We start from the raw sequence: 19,712 nt of genomic DNA on the forward strand, positions 1-19,712 counted from the left end.
TGTCAGCAAGTCACCATCAGTCAAAATTCATATTAGTGGTCCCCGGGATTTAAAATTATGAATTTGGTGGTCCCTGAGTTCCAAAAGGTTGGTGACCCCTGTCCTACACTACTGCCTCAGATCACATGGTTCCTACCTTCAGGGCATTGTTAAAGAGCCTCCCCACACTTTCAAAGCAGCCACTGGGAAGTTGGTGTTTCTTCAACCAGTCCACAGCATTCTGAATATGCTTTTCATCCACGTAGATGTAACGCTTTGCCTGGCCAAAAGCCTTGGCCACAAATGCAGTCAGCCTGGGCAGCAGAAAAGAGGGGGGGAAATACTGAAGAAGTAGCAGCACCTTCAACTTCTCCATAGTCACCTGCTCATGATCTTGCAGCTGCCATCTGGTCACCTGAGAGTTATGACAAATCGCCAGAGAAAAGTAGATGAATGATAGTAGATGGATGAAAGGGCAGGCCCAGAAAGTGTCCTCCTAATAATATTGGGCGGGGGGGGGGGGGAGAGAGATCGTGCTGCTTCTGTTTGAGGAAGGCATAGTAGCCCTGCTGGCAACTCCAAAAGTATTTCCTCCTGTCATTTGGTGAATTTATGGGAGAGAACATTCTGAGAAAAATGGCTGTTCTGCTCAAGTCCCTTACCAAGTGTTTCCCTCTTCATCACATTTTCCAAAGGCACTATAGGAGCCATCATCGTGTTTATAAAGCAGCTGCCGCTGATATCCTGCAGAATAAGGAAGAAAGAATGCTCTCAGGTCTATCTTGATCCTATGTGACTCTGCTGGCGCTCTTCAATTTCAATCCAAAAGCATCATCTTCAGACATAAAAATAACTTCCCAGATGTAAAAATGCAGAAAGCATTTAACATTCACTAAAAATGACTGGTATAAGGAGGGATGGTCATGGGATGGCAGGTTAGGTCCTGACTTAATCTGGTCCCTGGATGCCACCTGGTACTTGCAAAGCCTGGCCTCCCCAGAAGACCTTCCAAATAAGAGACAGACCCAACTCACCACTCTTCATGTGCTCTATTGCCTGATTCCTTAATTCTGGAGTCACCTGATTGGTTTCTTCCAAGTATTGGAGTACAACGATGTTGGGAACAAACTTGACCATATTCTGCTCACCACAGCCAAAGGGCATCTGAAGCAGTTGGTCTATATTTTCTAGCGCAGCTCCCATAATGTCTCCTGAATATAACAAAATAGAAGGAGCAAATATGAAAGATCTGCCTTCCTTCAAATCCAGAAAACTTTTCTCTTCCTCCTAGAGATTGAAACACTACATTCAGGAAAGTTCTTGCAAACTGAATTGTAAAACAATTGGCCAGGCAGGCATGGGCCCAATACATGACATCATGGAGCACTTGCTGAGATGCTATTCCTCAGTAAGCCAGCCCATGGCAGATGCATGGCTAGGATGCTTTTAAAACCTGTCTTTGTCTGGCAATCAAGGCTGCCCAACTTTCACCTGCATAGGAGAGTACAATGCACATGCAGCATTCCGTTTTCAATGCTCCTCCTTTCAAATATCTACAAAACATGTGATGGTCAAGCACTAAGCCTGCTGCCATGTCTGCTCTCTCTTTGCAAAAGAAGACATCTTTCTCACCAATGACAGATACAATGGCCCGCCCAGAATCCTGCACAACTGCTTCTGGCATTGTTAGGAAAACTTCTTCAGATGCTGGTTCTCCTGGAGGGAGTACATGTGTGAATAAAAATGCAGAATTAGAATAGCTACAAAAATGTAGTTGTGATAAATTTCACTGCATACAACATTTTGCAAGCACTCAGAACATTTCTTTTCTATCAAACAAGTGGTTGGTTGTGCAGGACAGAATCATCTCATTTTTCCAATAGGAACCTGAGCATGAGAGGTAGCACTTATAGCTGGCCTGCATAAAGACCGGAGCAGGAAGAACACACATTTCTGAAGTTCTCCCAGCTAAAGAACACACTGCCTTTCCCCCGTAGCTCCTTCCAGCTGTCCTATATCAGGTAGACATATCATTGTGTTGCCTTCTTATAGAAGAGCTGGTTCTCGGAGAAACAGGCTGATCTTCTCTGTGGACTCACCACAAATACAGTAACACTAAACAAGAGATGCAGCTCAGCCATACCTGAAGAGCATAGGAAAGTGTTCTGGGCTTTTTCTTCAAGGACACCTTCTGGCTGTGGAAAGAAAAACGAATTATGGGTTATTTGATGGTGTGTTTTTGGAGAACTTTCTTAATGCCAAGCCTGTGACTGGGCAACGAAGAGCAGCCATGAACCTGGATGTAGCCTTGAAAACACTGCAAGATTCAAAAGTATTGACACTGAAGAAAATAATCCCAGTATCACCCATTTTTACAAAATCATTTCTGGGTTTATAGGAGAAAGAGAAGAAGAATCTGGAGTGAAGTCAAGAGGAAGAGCCTAGAGCAGACCTGGGCAATTTACAGCTTCAGGCCACATCTGTAAATAAGTGTATCTCAGGGAGTGGGAGAAAACCCCTAGGTTGGTTCAGCTCTGTAGAATCGCCATGTGCTCTATCAGTTAGCTGGTGGCCATGGGAGGACAAGAAGAGAAAATACTTTTCTTCATCTGTGCAGTGCTCACCCCTCACCTGGAGCAGCCTGTCTTAGGCCCGGTACTCTTCAATATCTTCATAAACAACTTAGATGAGGGAATAGAAGGGGAATGCACTCATTTTCCACCTTTAATCCCATTGTTGGTATGTTAAAATCTTAAGATGGCAAATCTTCATAAAAGACTTAGATGAGGAAATAGAAGGGGAACTTACCAAATTTGCAGATGATACTAAGCTGGAAGGAATAGCTAATGCCTAAAAGATAGTCTCATGATCCAGATGGATCTTGACAGACTTGAACACTGGGCCCTATCTAACAAAATGAAATTCAGTGTAGAGAAAAGTGAAGTCCTACACTTAGGCAAGAAAAACCAAAAGTACACATATAGACTGGGTGAAACCAGACTTAATAACAGTAACTATGAGAGGGAACTTGGAGTCTTAGTGGACAACCAGCTAAATATGAGCCAGCAGTGTGCAGCGGCAGCCAAAAAAAGTCAATGCAATCATATGTTGGATAATGGATGGAAACTGAACAAGGAGAGATTTAACCTGGACATAAGGATAAATTTTCTGACAGTGAGAACAATCAGCCAATGGAACAGTTTGCCTTTGGAAGTTGTGAGAGCTTCATCATTTGAGACCTTCAAGAAGAGATTGGACTGTCATCTGTCAGAAATGGTGTAGGGTCTTCTGCTTGGCTGAGGGGGAGGTTGGACTAGATGACCTACAAGGTCCCTTCCAACTCTGTTAATCTGAATAATGTGAGGGGACCTCGGCTTGGCCACCCACCATCACCTCAGTTGAAGCAGAACTTTGTGGGTGAATGGGTAGACCATAGTCTGGAGCTATTGGTTTGGCCCTCCACAACAGTCCCAAGTTAATTGCCCATCCTGGTCAAGAGTCTTTACATAGCCACAAAACGATTTAAGTCTAACCTTTCTTGAATTCTGCTGACTCTTAACTTACACAAAGATAATGCTAAGCATTAAGTTGATTACTAAGCATAGGAATGTTAGTAATGAATAAGTTTAATTGGAACTTCACGTATGGTTCTCATCTTTTATCCCCACCTTTGTGATATTGATTGGTGCTTGAACTAGAGTTTGATTGATGTCTTCACTGACCTTGACAAGTAAAGATTTGATAACTGTGTCTGACTGGCCATGCGTGGGAATGACAGAGATCTTGTTGCCACACAATGCTTGGGTCTCCTCAACCTCACTTCTTACTGAGATGTTCACATGCCCTACAAGAAGACAAAAGCAATACAGAACAACTAGTTCCAGACTTTCAGCCGTCAGTTTAGTGTGAACAACAATGTCTCTTCCTTTTTGTCCAAAACCCATTCTACAATTTACCACCACCATTAATAGATGCTGCAAATACAATGCCAAGGTCACCTCTGCATCTGCCCATCAATGGAGTTGGATACAGATCTGAGTGCAGAGGGGCTGAATGACTCTTGAACAGACAGAGATATGGGCTATGTTCATGAATCTGTCCTCAGTCCTGGTTCCACTTCAACATTAACAGATGTTTCAATGTGACAAAATATTAGTTAGAAAGTTAGAAAGCTGACCCCACCCACCTGTCCCGCCAAAGTTTCACTTCTGCTGAGTGCTCCTGATCTTAACTAAAAGGATGCCGATTCAACACAGTCTTACCCAGCTGGGTAGCTGTCACATTCCAGGAGAAGACCTTGGCTTCCTCAGCACACAAGCAGGTGGTGAACAGGCAGTCAGGACAGGGTTTCACCTCCACTTCTTCAGAGTCTAGCAGGGTTGTTCTCACCTGAATGAGACACGGAGGATGAGACACAAGATGAACTATGCATCTGGGCCTAGCGAAGGGCAACTATTCAGGGGAAGGCACAATGTGGGCACATGAAGGAATACCAGCTGACCAGTGAGAGTGACAGTGCCTGTCCTGCTGAGCTTACATATGCAGGATGGAATAATATGGTTATGTCCAGTAGAACTTCCAGAAAACTACTTTTTGCCAGCTCAAATTGGCTGGAACTCTGGAGAATTTTGCTTTGCAATCCTCTGAAAGTACTTCATCAACTTCACCCCCCCACCCCCCACCCCCAGTGGTTTGTGGGGAATAAATTGGGGCTACTAAGAATGTATCCTCTGTCAGACACAGAAAGGAATACAATGCTTCTGTTTCCAGTCTTGGTCTCCATGTCTCAAGCTCATTGTGAATATCCTCTTCCTAAATTTCGTAAGATTTCTGACTTGTCCTAAATGGGCTCTCACCTGGATACAGTCCTTGAGGAAGTTAAAGACTGTGACCTTTATCTGGAAAGTCTCTCCACGAATCACAGAATATGGCAGAGTCAGATCAGTGAAGAAGGGCTGGAAAACCCTGATTGTGGTTAATTGAGACAGGCCAAAGCCTATGTCTGCCAGACAGAATGCATTTGCGTTCCACTCCGTGATTGTGTCCGGAACAGTGACTGAGTAAACTGCTTTCCCTTCCTTACTGCAAAACAGGAAGATAATGTTAGTGACCAGGTCATACCAGAGCAGGAGGCTGTGTCAGCAAAATCTGCTGTTGTCCAGCTGAATCAGAACATAACAGCAATTGGTCAGAGGGACAATGCAAGAAACATGATTTTCTCCAAATTATTAATTCTACTGCAATTTCAGCCAGAATGGCTTAACTAGAAATTTCTTTTGTAAAGAATTTTTTGCCTTTATATTTGTGCAATTGTCCTCTGTGCTCTTTAGCAGTGAGTTCCCTTCCAATGCCAACTGCAGCTGATGAGGAACACATTCTATGCAAGACTAGATGGAGAGGAAGATGAATTTCTCATTCTTAGCCAGCAGTGTGAATGCAGCTCTCTTCCCCACTTTTTGAATAGTTGTTATACATTATTACTGATATGAATAGTTAATATTCTGTCTGTTTTGGCTTTTAGGGAGCATTTTTCTCCATTATAACTGTGGTCAACAGTACTAGTCATGGGTTCTTAAGCTAGCAGAACGGTATGCTAACATACCTTAATTGCTGAGATGTTCTGACACAGTGAGGAGGCCAGCTCCTGGTGCTGTCCTTATAGGGGTAATGTAGATGAAATTGAAGAAATTGTTTGGTAGATTACCCTGGCTTTTCCCCTCCCACTAAACATCATCTACCAGTGAGGGAAAATCACTCTTCTTAACCCAGAGTGTTGGACTTGTATAAGCTTTTATAGCCAATTAATAAGTTATAGGCACAATTATTTATTATTTATATTATTTATTTTATTTGTTATTTTAAATACAGATTTAATGCTCTTCTGAAGAGAGCTAGATTCACATTCAAAAACAATCACATGCATGAATTGGAGGCAGAGAAAAGCAAGAGAAAAAAACCAGTTAAATGAGCAAGTTTCATCCTTGATTGATGTTATAAAAAATGAAAATGCTGCCAGTGAATCCTTGTGGCTGGAAGTAGACAAGCAGCCAGAATGGAACAGGCAATGCAGCTGGCAGAAACAGATTCTCTCCCTCTCCTGCTTTAAATTAATGTCTGTTCAACATAGAATCAACATACTTGCAAGAGAAGTTATTTCTCTCTTTTTGAAACATGCCTGGGCAGTCTTTCTTGCATAGTGAACATAAAATTTATTCCTAAGCTTGTATAAAATTTCAGGAGCATTTGAGAAAGCTCAAATAAGTATCAAGCATGGCATGAGCAGATGCTTCTAGAGAAGCAGCTTCCAATCCTTCCTGCAGTCTATGCCAAAATGGCCATGAAGTACAGTGCTCAGTGCCTGAGGGCAAAGGGCAATTCTAGAACAGCCAAAAAATGACCAAAAGAAGCTGGGTAGATCCAGGCCAGTGACTGCTGATATGTTATGACAAAAACTTCCAGGATAGGGGGAAAACTTTACATCAAAATTGGTACAATTACAGCTTTAAATTACCTCCTATGGATTGGGCATGAGAGAAAAACAATGTCATAAAGATGTGATTTTAAAAAATTACTGGGGGGAGGAGCCAGATGGTATCATCATGAACGAGTGTGTGAGTGGGATCTCCGTGGAGCACAGACAACAGTTTCTGTCCACCCGGGGGGCTCCTTGGAGTTGGAGTCACCCTGTAGGGGTGACAGGAGAGGAAGGGCTCTTGATCACGAATGGACGGTGGTCCGTTTTGCTAGTCAGGAATAATCCTTCCTGAAAGAAGGTGAAAAAGAAGATGGTCATTAATGGCCAAACCGAAGCAGTGGTAGCTGGTTGGAGCAAGTGTTGAGAAAGTGGAAGAAAGCAGTGGATTGGATCTGGATAAAGTTTTTTTCAACTTCTACCAAAGTGATCCCTAAGCTGATTTAAGAAGAAAAGAGAGAAGAAGGGAATTTTTTCTCCCTCCCTCTACCTTTGAAGCGGTGAGGAAAAAACGCAGAGAAGTTACAGATCCATAATAATAAGGAAGGAGTGAAGGGAGAGTTGTTAAAATAATAATAATAAAATAAAATCAGAAAAACTGGATTGGACTTTATAAAAGAAGATTTGAACAGAGGTAATTTTGGTTAGAGACAATTTGCAATTATATTGAGCCACTTTCCTGGATTTGGGGTTAAAATAGAGAAAGTAAATTGTCTTCTCCTCCCTGCATTGACATATAAAGTACTATGAGAAGAGAAGAACTAAGCAAAGAGGGTATAAAACTGAAGGACTGTGGAAGTGATGAATACCCCCCTTTTTTTCTCTCTTCTCTTTTGCTGAATATCTTATCACTTCGGCTGACCTGTGGTGGATTAAAGGTTAAGTGCTGCCTGTGTCCATCTCTTTGGAATACTGAGGTACTGGAGATTGGCAATTTAACAAGCCCTGTGGATTATAAACACTCTCAATGAACTCATATTATTGGACAGATAAAGCAGAATGTTAAGGACAAGTACAGTGGTCCCTCTTGAATTACAAATTTCTTCTTCTTATCCTGGTATTATTATTATTATTATGATTATGATTATTATGATTATGATTATTATGATTATGATTATTATTATGATTATTATTATTTCTTCTAGTTGCCTATCAGACATTGTAGATTACAAAAAAAATGGTCTAAAGGGAGGATTGAAGTGGGATTGGATCTGAAAGATGTTTTTCTTCTTTTTCTATACCTATCAGTTAAGCAAGATTTGGGATGCTGCTATATGTGTTAAAAGGTGATTGGAGGTGTTGGATACTAAAAAAATCTAGGTAAAATTGTTGATCATGATAAGCACTATAAACCTAACAAAGATAGGGTTAGGGAGGAAACCTACTCCCACGCCATCATCGGCCACCTCAAGTCCATCTAATCAGAGGTCAATAGAAGATATGTTACAAATGGAGATATTAAATTAATTTAAGGAATTGCAGGCTATGCTCCAATTGATGCAGGAGACCATGACAAAAAACCACAATGAATTGAAGAGGGAAATAGGAGAAGTGAGAAATTATACGGGAGAATTAAAAGAAAAGATACAAAAGATGGATGAAACTTTTGAAAATTTCCAGCAATTGATTACAAAAAACAAACAGAAAATACAGGAAATAGAGGAGAGGATGGAGAAAGAAATAAAAAGAGTAAATGAAATAAATGATAGTCTGACTCAGGCAAATAAAGAGTTAGAAACCACAGTAATATTGCTAGAGACAGAAAAGCAGCACATTATTTGAGATTTCAGAATATGGAAGAGGAGAAAAGGGAAGACTTACTGGATGTTATGGCAGAGTGACTTGCAAAAGTATTAGGGACAGAGGAAGAAGAGATGCTGATAGAAATCGATGAAGCATATAGAATACATACGAACTATACAAGGAGACACAAACTACCAAAGGAGGTGCACATAAGATTTGTGAAGAAATCAAAGAGGGATTTCTGGAATATTCTAAATTGGGGAAATTATCTGTGTCATTATCACAACAAAAGAAGAGAGGAGTGGTGTTATATGTTAAAGAAACAATTCAGACTAACCAAATATATAATGATGAAGAAGGAAGGATCCTGACTGTGGAAGTAAATCAAAAGCAGGTACTCTTAGTTGCAATCTACACACCAAATAGTGGACAAGAACAATTTTATAAAAAATTACATAATAATATACATGATATGGAGTATGATAATACTGTATTTGTCTCCTAGGAGACTTCAATACAATAATAGACAAAAAATTGGAATATAAAAATAACAGAATAAGGAAAGGAGTAAGAAGGATTCTACCTAGAACCTTCTTTAAAATGGCAGAAGAGTTAAACATACAAGATGTATGGAGAGAGAGGAACCTGGGGGGCGGGAAACCAATGCACATTCTATTCAAATAGACACCAATCCTGGTATAGAATAGATATGATATGGATGTCGATAGAATTAAATACTAATGTATATGAGGTAGAAATAGATACAAATCTATGGGCAGATCATAATCCAATGAGAATCAGCTGGAAAGGACAAAAGAAAAGTACAAGATGGACTCTGAACTGATCGATATTAAAAGATATAGAATGTAGGCAGATGTTGGAAAAACAAATGGGATTTTTCTTTAGGAAAACAGGAAAGAAGACACTTCATTACAAAACCTATGGGACACAGCGAAAGCATACATGAGAGGAGTTGCTATAACATTCATAGTGAAGAAAAATAAAAGGAAGAAGCAACAAAAAAGAACTCTAGAAGAAGAATATAAAAGACTTGAAGCAGAGTTACAAAAAGGAACCACAAAAAATAAATTTAAAACAGCAAATGGAGCCAACTAAACATAAATTGAGTAACCTTGTAAAAGGCCTAGTGCAACATATAAAAAGAATGAAACAAAACTTTTTTTGAGAATGCAAACCAACCAGGGAGATGGTTAGCTCTTACAAATTGAAAAAGGAGAAAGAGAAATGGATAAGTAAATTGCAAGACAAAGATGGAACACTATGTTACCAAACTGAGGGAAAAAATATTATCCAGGACTTTTACAGGAAACTACAGGTGAAACTCGAAAAATTAGAATATCATGCAAAAGTTCATTTATTTCAGTAATGCAACTTAAAAGGTGAAACTAATATATGAGATAGACTCATTAGATGCAAAGCAAAGTAGTTCAAGCTGTGCTGTGTCATAATTGTGATGATTATGGCTTACAGCTCATGAAAACCCCAAATCCACAATCTCAGAAAATTAGAATATTACATGCAAACAATAAAACAAGGATTGTACATAGAGAACAATATCGGACCTCTGACAAGTATAAGCATGCTTATGTACTCGGTACTTGGTTTGGGCCCCTTTTACAGCAATTACTGCCTCAATGCGGTGTGGAATAGAAGCTATCAGCCTGTGGCACTGCTGAGGTGTTATGGAAGACCAGGATGCTTCAATAGCGGCCTTCAGCTCTTCTGCATTGTTCAGTCTCATGTCTCTCAATGCCCCATAGATTCTCTACGGGGTTCAGGTCAGGAGAGTTTGCTGGCCAATCAAGCACAGTAATCTCACGGTCATTGAACCAGGTTTTGGTGCTTTTGGCAGTATGGGCAGGTGCCAAGTCATGCTGGAAAATGAAGTCAGCATCCCCATAAAGTTCGTCTGTGAAAGGAAGCATGAAGGGCTCCAAAATCTCCTGGTAGATGGCTGTGTTGACCTTGGACTTAATGAAGCACAGTAGACCAACACCAGCAGATGACATCATCAACACAGACTGTGGAAACTTCACACTGGACTTCAAGCATCTTGCAGTGTGTACCTCTCCATTCTTCCTCCAGACCCTGGGTCCTTGGTTTCCAAATGAGATGCAAAAGTTGCTCTCATCAGAAAAGAGGACTATGGACCACTGAGCAACAGACCAGTTCTGTTTTTCTTTAGCCCAGGTAAGACGCTTCTGACATTGTTTGTTGTTCAGGAGTGGCTTGACAAGAGGAATACGACATTTGAAGCCCATGTCCAGGATCCGTCTTTCCCTACCACGTGGCAGCTGTGGTGTAAGCTTGAGCAGATGTCCCAGGGCTGCTGCACATGCGCACTGCGTGTGCAGCTGCTACACATGCAGTGCACATGTGCAGAACCCCCGGGAAATCCGCCCCCCTGCCCGTCCTCCTGGAGCACATTTTCTTCCTTCTCCCGGTGGACGCGCCTCTTCCAGGCCAGCCTGGCCCGGCCAGCCAGCAGGTGGGTGGAGACTGATGTGTCCTATTGGAGAAGTCACATCCAGGGGATGGGGAAAGACCAGGGTCAAGGAGGAAATGTATGATGTGATTTAGTACTGGCTGCACCCAGCAACACACCAACATGGCAAGTTCTAATAAACCAATCTGTTTTTTCTGAGATGTGGCTAGAGACTTTTGCTTTGAATGAGTGAGAGTTGTTGGAGCCCTGACAGCCAAATATTTAACATTCCAGGATACTTGACCCCCCGCCTCTTCAATCGCTTCCTGACATTTGGAATGCATGGAGAGAAAGTCAGGTTAAAATAGCAGAGGTGGGGGGGCTCTCAGAAGAAAGCCTTTTAGAGGCAGCCCAGCTACTAACAGAAGCTGAAAATGTAATCACAGGCGAAGCTGAGATGCCTCAGCAAATGAAGGAAATGAAATCTCCCACAGCTTTGGAAGGTGAGCTCCCCCAGCTTAAAAAGGGAGGAAGGGCCCTGAGTGAGCTGACAAGAGTGGAATGGATGTGGGACTGGGAACAAGCCAGACCCCCAAAGCTCCTGTCGGGATCCCTGGGGAGATCCATAGAGCAGTGGAGGGAGGAATTTGACCGGGCTGCCATTGGAGAGGAGGGCCCGTCATGCCGCCCAATACAGAAAGGACCTCCCACAACAGACCAGGATAGATAACTGCCAACTTCAGGAAGATAAGCAGGTACAGTCCGTTGGAAGAATGCCAACCAAGATAAACCTTCTTTAGGAATAAAACACTAATTTGTCTCCAGCGCCTGTTAGCACGCAGGTTCAAACTCTTATGCAAATCTCACACCTGCAACCCATGAACAGGATCATGGCTCTCTCCTCCCAAGTAGACCATGTTTTACCCTGATCCTCTCCTCCCTATGTGCCCTAGGATGGATAGGGGATGGACCTGGGTCCTCCTCTGACTGCTCAGCCAGCCTCTGCCCTTCCCCAGCCTCCTCCACCACCTCTGGAGCCACACTTCCACTCCCTGTTGGCTGTTCCTCCTCTTCTTCAGAGTCAGTCTTCACCAGGGGCATGACAGTTACCAAAGCCCAAAATGTATGCCATGACGCCCCATGAAATGCAAGAAATGTGCAACTATATACACACATATATATAAAAAGGAGTGAGTGCCACTGGTCTGTAATTGTTGAGGTTATTGATAGGGAACATCTTTGGCAGCGGAACAATGGTAGAAGCCTTCAAACAAGATGGAATAGTGGACTGGGATAAAGACCGATTGAAGATCCTGGTAAAGACTCCAGCCAACTGATCAGCACAGTCTTTAAGCACTTGGCCAGAGATACCGATAGGACCGACAGCCTTTCTAGGGTCCACAGCCCTCAGAATGCTCCTCACCTCCTGTTCCTCCACAATGAGGTGGGGGCTACAATTGGCTGGTAGTTGTATTTTATCAGTCTCTGATGTCTCCACTTCAAAGCGAGCAAAGAAATGATTCAGTTCCTCGGCCAATGAAGCATCCCCCTCAGCAGGGATGACATTGGTTGGTAATTGGCTTATAATTTGTTGAATCCCTTGCCACACCTGCCTCATGTTATTGCTATAAAAATTATCCTCAATCTTCCTCTTATAATCAGTCTTGGCCTTCCGAATACCTTTCTTCAGATTAGCTCTGGAAACACTGTATCACCACCCCATCACCAGACCTAAGGGCCTTGGTCCTGTCATGCAAGAGGCACTGGACTTCCTTGGTCATCCAGGGTTTCTGATTGGGATAGATCTTAATATGTTTATCCACAGTGATAGTATCTGTGCAGTGTTTAATATAGCACAGAACAGTTGCAGTGTGCGCCTCTAGGTCAGGGGTGGTAAAAGATGTCCCAATTTGTGTTCTCAAAACAATCCTGAAGTTGTTGGGAAGCATCTTCTGGCCAAGATTTCACTGTCTTTATTATAGGCAGAGCCTGTCTCCTAAGAGGGATGTATGCTGGTGCTAAAAGCAGTGACATATGGTCTGATTGTCCCAATGTGGTAATTGTATAACCTTATAGCCATGTTTGATGTTGGTATATACTTTGTCCAATATGTTTGCTCCTCTAGTAGCACACTTAACATGCTGATAGAATTTAGGGAGCACTTCTTTTAAATCAGCTTGATTAAAGTCCCCCGCTATGATATGTACAGCATCAGGATACTTATTCTGCTGATTACTAACAATGTTATACAAGAATTCCAAAGCTATAGTAGTATTGGCATCAGGTGGGATATAGACTGCAGTAATCAGAACCACGTTGAATTCCTGCGGAAGATATATGGGTCTACATTTAAGAGTCATATACTCCAGATCCATGGAGCAGTGGCTGTCTACAGTCTTTGTATTGATACACCAGCTTTTGTTCACATAAAGGCTTAAACCTCCCCCTTTGATCTTGTCAGAATCTCTACTCCTGTCCTGCTGGTGAGCTATGTAGCCTTCCAGCTCAACAGCTGCATCTGGATTGAGTGAATGAAACCAAGTTTCTGTGATTAGCAAAACACAGCAGTTCTTAATGAATTTTGTCTTTGCAATCTGTAGCCTTAATTCATCCATTTCTTTAGTCAGAGATCTTGCATTGGTAAGAAATGCAATTGGAATTCAAGGCTTGTGTGGAAACTTACTCAGCCTAAAGAAAACCCCAGCACGGCATCCTCTCTTCCTCTTCCTGTTCTTCTTTCTCTGCCTCTTCCTCCTTCCTACAGGGATAGTGATCCATGGCTCCCCCAGGGGCCTAGCTGCCTCTTTGGGTATGTTATGAGAATGTATAAAATCGTCCGTAATAGCCTTTTCACATTTCAGTCCAATTTGTAAGAAGGCTTGCCAACTATAGATGCTCCTTGCCCCACAGGATTCAATCAAGGAAAGGATCCAAAACACACACAGAATCATACACACCATACACTGAAAGGAGTGGTTAGCCACATTCCATGTGCGCAGCCATCTTCAAAAACATCTTGAAAAATCTAAAAAAATTAACACAGCCCCCCCGCAGGCTGTGTGCTTTCTCCACTTCTCTTCTCCCTATATACTAATGACTGCATCTCAAACAATCCATCTGTTAAAATACTGAAGTTTGTAGACGATACAACAGTGATTGGTCTCATTTGAGACAATGATGAATCTGCATACAGACGGGAGGTTGTACAACTCTCCATGTGGTGTGACCAGAACAATCTGGAATTGAACACACTCAAAACCGAAGAAATGGTGATAGACTTTAGAAGAAACCCTCCCACACTACCACCTCTTATAATACTAGACAACACAGTATCAACAGCAGAGACGTTCAAATTTCTAGGTTCTATCATATCACAAGACCTAAAATGGACACCTAACATCAAAAATGTCATCAAAAAAGCACAACAAAGAATGTTCTTTCTGCACCAACTCAGAAAGCTCAAAGTGCCCAAGGAGCTGCTGATACAGTTCTACAGAGGAATTACTGAGTCTGTCATCTGCACCTCTATAACTGTCTGGTTTGGTTCTGCAACCCAACAAGACAGACACAGACTTCAGAAAGTAATTAGGACCGCAGAAAAAACAATTACAACCAACTTGCCTTCAATTGAGGACCTGTATACTACACGAGTCAAAAGTGGGGCTGTGAAAATATTTACAGATCCCTCACATCTCGGACATAAACTGTTTCAACTCCTACCCTAAAAATGATGCTATAGAGCACCGCACACCAGAATAACTAGACACAAGGACAGTTTTTTCCCGAACGCCATCACTGTGCTAAGCAAATAATTCCCACAACACTGTCCAACTATTTACAATGTCTACACTGTTATTACTATTAATCTTCTCATTGCTCCTTATCACCCATTCCCTCCCACTTGTGACTGTATGACTAGAACTCTGTCACTTGTATCCTTATGATTTATATTGACTGTTTCCTAGTATGATTTGATTGCTTATTGTAACCTATGACTATTATTAAGTGTTGTACCTTATGATTCTTGACTCTTGACGAATGTATCTTTTCCTTTATGTACACTGAGAGCATTTGCAACAAGACAAATTCCTTGTGTGTCCAATCACTCTTGGCCAATAAAGAATTTTATTCTATGCAATCTATTCTATGTAAACAATAAAAATATATCTTTAAAAAATTACTGGGATTTATTTGGGCTAGTTAGACAGAATTAAGGGTGATCCCCATTTACTGTGTAGGAAGTATTTTCTTCTGTCAGTCCTGAATCTCCTTGCATTTAGTTTCACTGGACGATTATAAATTTATATGTTGTGACAGGGAAAGGAAAATTAACCCGTGTTATCTATGACATGCATGTGTTCAGTGCTGCTCCACGTGATTTGATTGGAATGTTAACTCTTATCTTTCTTGAACTGTTTAAGCAGGAAACAGCTGTAGCATTTAAAGTGAGAGGGAAAATAAGTGCTGGAACAAAATGAGTTATTTAAACAACACAAGGCTCAGGAGAAAAGATGTATTCTGTATTTACAGTAATTGCTATTGATGAAAGATCAGAAAAAGAAGACCAGGGCAGCTGCAAGAAACCTTTCTACACTGTATGTATTTGTTAACTGTCTGTTTCTAAAGACACAGAAACATCCCCAATCCTATCTGAGTTTGTGTGCTTCATTGGGAATTGTAAGTTTAATCTTGGTATTAAAGCTGCATATCAAGGTGAGTTGTCAGAAACAAGAAAAAGTATGTATGCTCTTGTATATGGTCATATGAAACTTTCCAAGTTAATTTAAACATATAAACAAAATTCTATTTAGTTGGTTGGTTTTCTGAATATTTATATATAAAGTCTGTACATGCTCCTGTTGATACACGCTCCTTGTATGTGTACATGCTCCTTGTATGTGTCAAGGGGCACATACAAAACTATTAGTGATTTAAATGTTGACTTATATGCCGAGCCTGGCTAAATACTAGCAATAGGGGGAATGATGCTTCTTTTGTTTTGCTATTCTTTTTTTATATCAAGTTTTTTATTTTATATTACTTATATAAATAGGGAAAACAGTAGCATATATGCTAATAGAAAAATAGAATTTATTTTATTTAAAAATAAGTTAAGGGTAGATGATGGAAGTGTAGAATATGGGAATTTAATTGTACTATTAATATTAACAATGTGTTAATATATATATTGAATTTCAAATTTTTAAGGATTAGAAATTGTGGGGAGTTGGAGATGTAATCCTGGATCAATTGAATATTATTCAGCGTTAATATCTGAACTGATTAGTAGGATATTTGGATATCCTACTAATTGGATATTTGGGATATTGAAAGGATGGTGGAAAAATGTGTAATTTTTAAAATATCAAATATAAGATAAGGGATAATAAATCATGGTGAAAAGAAACGTTACATGCGCTTAAATAAACCAATGGAAAAATAAGAAAAGAATAAAAATAGAAATAATAGGGGAACAACAATATACATATTTCAATATAACAAGATCTATGCAATAACAAGCAGGAGGTCTAGAAATTGAATGGTGGTAGTAATAGATATGTTTAAATAATATGAAACAATGAAAATGAAATGTAATAAATATGAGTTACAACATTACATTTATCTGTACTAAATGTATGATACACAGGTACCACACTGTTCATGCACTGATATGTATAAGTAACATAAAATGTTTTGCTATTCTTATGTTAACAAATAGATTCAATGTTGGGAAATATTTTTAAAATAACCACACGGCAGCAATGAAAATGCAATGGTTGGCTGGACTGATGATTATTGCTAATTGAAGAATGAATGTTGATGAGAGAGTTCTGTTCTTTTTGTGAACAGTTAGTACCTGAAAGTAAGTTTTCAATTATGCTTTCTATTTTAAAAAAAATCCTTTTACCTATCTTTCTGCAAGTTAGTTGAGCAGTAGCAGTCAGCATCCACCTATTTGTTTGTCCTTGATGTTAAAAAAATATTAGGAACAAGGGTGTCATTCATTGTTTTTTGCAACTAAAATGCTCTCTTTTAAATATTGTTGCCAAAATACTCAAGATTATTTCAAGGACTTACAGGTAGCTTTCGACATACAGCTCGTTTAATGACTATTCAAAATTACAACGGCCCTGAAAAAATTGACTTATGACCATTTTTCACACTTATGACCATTGTAACAACCCTGTGGCCACATGATCAAAATTCAGATGCTTGGCAACTGATTCATACTTACAATGCTTGCAGTGCCTTGGAAGGGGGCTTCAGCTTCTGCAACCTTCTGACAAACAAAATCAATGGGGAAACCAGATTCACTTAACAACTATGTCACTAAACTGTAATGATTCACTTAAATTCACCTGAGAAATTGTTTGGTTCTTAAATTGCAGAATGCCAACAGTAATTAACTCTTGTCACCGAAAAACAAGGCAAGTTAGGTCACTACTATTATAGGTAGTCCTCATACGTCAACAATTCCATCACTAAGTGATTCAGTCCTAAAGTACAGTATTAATTTACAACGGCAGCTCCAGCAAGCCCAGCTGCTGTTGCTAAGTGAATCCAGTGAGGTTGCAGCATCCCAGTCACATGATCTCCATTTGCAAGCTGCTGACCTTTGTTAAGAAACTGACAGTGTGGGTTACAAATGGCAATCATATGACTGTGTGACATTGCCACATAATTGTAAGCTTGTTGTCAAGCAACTGAATTGTAATAATGTGACCGCAGGGGTACTGTGATGGCCACAACTATAAGGACTCAATACAAGTACCATTCACTCAGTGGCATTGTAACTTCAAATGGTCACTGAATGGACATCAAGTAAGGACTACCTGTATGAGAATGTTTCTTTTCCTCCTGAGCAAAGATTGGAATTCACTTACTCAACAGGTACTAAATCCCAAATCCAGTTTTCTGGAAAGCGTGTCCTAGGTTTGGTTTTTGTATCTTGTCTTGGTTTTGTGGCAGCAATATCATGAGATATATTTTCAAGATGCTCAACAACTGAAGTACCTAGAAGATGAACAGAGGGCTTCTGAGAGACATGGCGGAACAATAAAGCCTTCCTGAAAGCTAAGCCAGCTGGGTGAATTTGGGCCAATTACTCTCTCTAAACCCAACCCACTTCAAAAGGTTGTTGTGGGAAAAATAGGAGGGAGTATTATGTATGTTTGCCACCTTGATTTATTTATAAAGTGATACTGTAAAGATGGCATAAAAATCTAATCTAATAATTCATAACATCTAGCAATCTGGTTCAGGTGACAGGTGGTGATATGAACAAGTTTCATTTGGTTGAGGATTAGATTATTGTGAGAAACACTAATATCACAAGGAATAAAAACAGTTAAGATTCATAGAGACCTGCAAAATGAAGCAAGAAAAAGAAAAAGACCCTTTCAAAAATTTCCAGCAACAAAACATCTAATCAACCACGATTCTTACCTTTTGCCCTACCACTTTTGAAAACAATTCTGTCTGGAGGTGGAAGGTCACAGGAAACAGGCTTTTTCACTTTTGTGTTTGTTAAAATTTTCAATCTTGATTGCTGTGAGAAAGAGCAGGAAAGTGAGGAGTGAGCAGAAATAATCATACTCATAATATTTAGGAAGGAAAATCAGGCAGCAGGGACAACACTGTTCCTTCAGTCCTTTTGCTGGCTTCTAGTCCCCCCTTGTTCACTCATTCTCTAGCCTTGCCCCTGAAGTGCCAGACAGAACTCACAAGGATGCACCTCTTTTTCAGTCAAACATGAATCAAATTGGATATGTTCACATAGATGTGACAAAGCAGCCTAAATCTATAGAAATTCTCACTAAAAGTAAGCTTGGCTGAAACTTTATGGTCTTGATCCTCAAACTCTGTTGTCCAGCATTGTCCAAATCTGCAAAGAAATTAAAAATGGCATTTGAAAACTTCAGAATTTAATGACCCCTGGTTAGTCCTGTCTGTCAGCCTGTCCACCTGCTTACCTACCTAAGTTGTATATACACCAGCTTACCTGATTTTTAGTACTACTCACTTCCCTCATAAAGCATAACTGTTCCTGAACATTCCTTTTAATACTGTTTTTCACAAAGAAGCAGGCTTTTACTGATTTCTATGGATAGGTGATGGGAGATACAGAGATTTAGATTTCACAGCAGAGATGAGTGGATTGTTTTCCAGTTGTCAGTCTAGACTCCGTATAGGTGCACAACTGAGACTCTCCATATGCCAATTGGATAGGAAGAGAAGGCTCAATTGGGATCATTTATCACCCAAGTGAAATGTGGAGCAGGCATGCCAAGGGCTTGCACAAGCCCTCCAATCCCACTCTCTTAAAGTTTAAAATGGCTCTTTGGGTGAATGCTTAAGGAAGCAAAATCAAAGCCTCTGTGTAATCCCCCTATAAGAGCTACCAGACCAAAGAGAAGGAAGGCCAGGTGCAAAAAAGTGTTTATAGTGCTACACAATTCAACATTCTGCCATGGTTCTGAGGTTCTACAAAGACTAGACAACATCTAAAATCCCAACAGGCAAGGACCACTTGCATTAATCTGAAATGCTTTGAAAAGGATGCTGTTGAGTCACAGAATAGTATGGCAGCCTAAGTATTTTCATAAATATATTGGCATCTTTCAGTCTCAAAAGACTATGGTATCATGCTCTGAAAAGAGGTTCTAAAACAGTGTGGCTAAAAAGGCCAATCCGAGAGTGGCAATCCCTTCCACACTGAGGACATATACAGTCTGTCCCGTCCAACCTCCAGATTTCGTTGGTTCCGGGGCTGCCTCTTTGCCTCAACCTGTCGAATAAGTGTCTCTTCGAATTGGAGAAGGCCATGCTGCATCTTTAACCTCCAAGCTAAACAATCAGAGGTCAAGGTTTCCTAGATGCTAATGTCCATTCCCAAGGCCTTTAGATCTCTCTTGCAGATATCCTTATATCACAGCTGTGGTCTCCCTCTAACATACTTTCCTTGCACTAATTCTCCATACAGGAGGTCTTTTGGAATCCTCCCATTAGCCATCCTCACAACATGCCCAAGCTCAATTTTTACAAATAAAGGTATTGCAAATGAGATAGAGA

At 40.5% G+C, this 19,712-nt stretch overlaps 1 protein-coding gene and 1 long non-coding RNA gene across 4 annotated transcripts in view; one reads left to right on the forward strand and one right to left on the reverse strand.

The window, feature by feature from the left end:
- Positions 1 to 19,712, reverse strand: part of LOC113444494 (alpha-2-macroglobulin-like protein 1) — a 117,017-nt gene that overhangs the window by 39,900 nt on the left and 57,405 nt on the right. For all 3 annotated transcript variants that reach the window (XM_087926062.1, XM_026713280.2, XM_087926064.1), the window contains exons 18-27: positions 18,087 to 18,189; positions 17,525 to 17,654; positions 4,836 to 5,061; positions 4,242 to 4,368; positions 3,702 to 3,823; positions 2,123 to 2,174; positions 1,612 to 1,695; positions 1,014 to 1,190; positions 642 to 723; positions 137 to 293 (exon numbers count right to left, since the gene is read on the reverse strand). In XM_087926062.1, the coding sequence (XP_087782188.1) occupies positions 137 to 293; positions 642 to 723; positions 1,014 to 1,190; positions 1,612 to 1,695; positions 2,123 to 2,174; positions 3,702 to 3,823; positions 4,242 to 4,368; positions 4,836 to 5,061; positions 17,525 to 17,654; positions 18,087 to 18,189 (1,260 nt within the window). The remainder of the gene's footprint in view (positions 1 to 136; positions 294 to 641; positions 724 to 1,013; positions 1,191 to 1,611; positions 1,696 to 2,122; positions 2,175 to 3,701; positions 3,824 to 4,241; positions 4,369 to 4,835; positions 5,062 to 17,524; positions 17,655 to 18,086; positions 18,190 to 19,712) is intronic.
- LOC148127196 (uncharacterized) overlaps positions 15,086 to 19,712 on the forward strand; it is a 48,821-nt gene continuing 44,194 nt past the window's right edge. Inside the window, exon 1 of the long non-coding RNA XR_015742056.1 lies at positions 15,086 to 15,353. This is a non-coding gene — a long non-coding RNA (uncharacterized LOC148127196). The remainder of the gene's footprint in view (positions 15,354 to 19,712) is intronic.

Source organism: Pseudonaja textilis, chromosome 2 (genome assembly GCF_049901715.1).
Source record: "Pseudonaja textilis isolate UNSWEBS1 chromosome 2, rPseTex1.2, whole genome shotgun sequence".
NCBI lineage: Eukaryota > Metazoa > Chordata > Lepidosauria > Squamata > Elapidae > Pseudonaja > Pseudonaja textilis.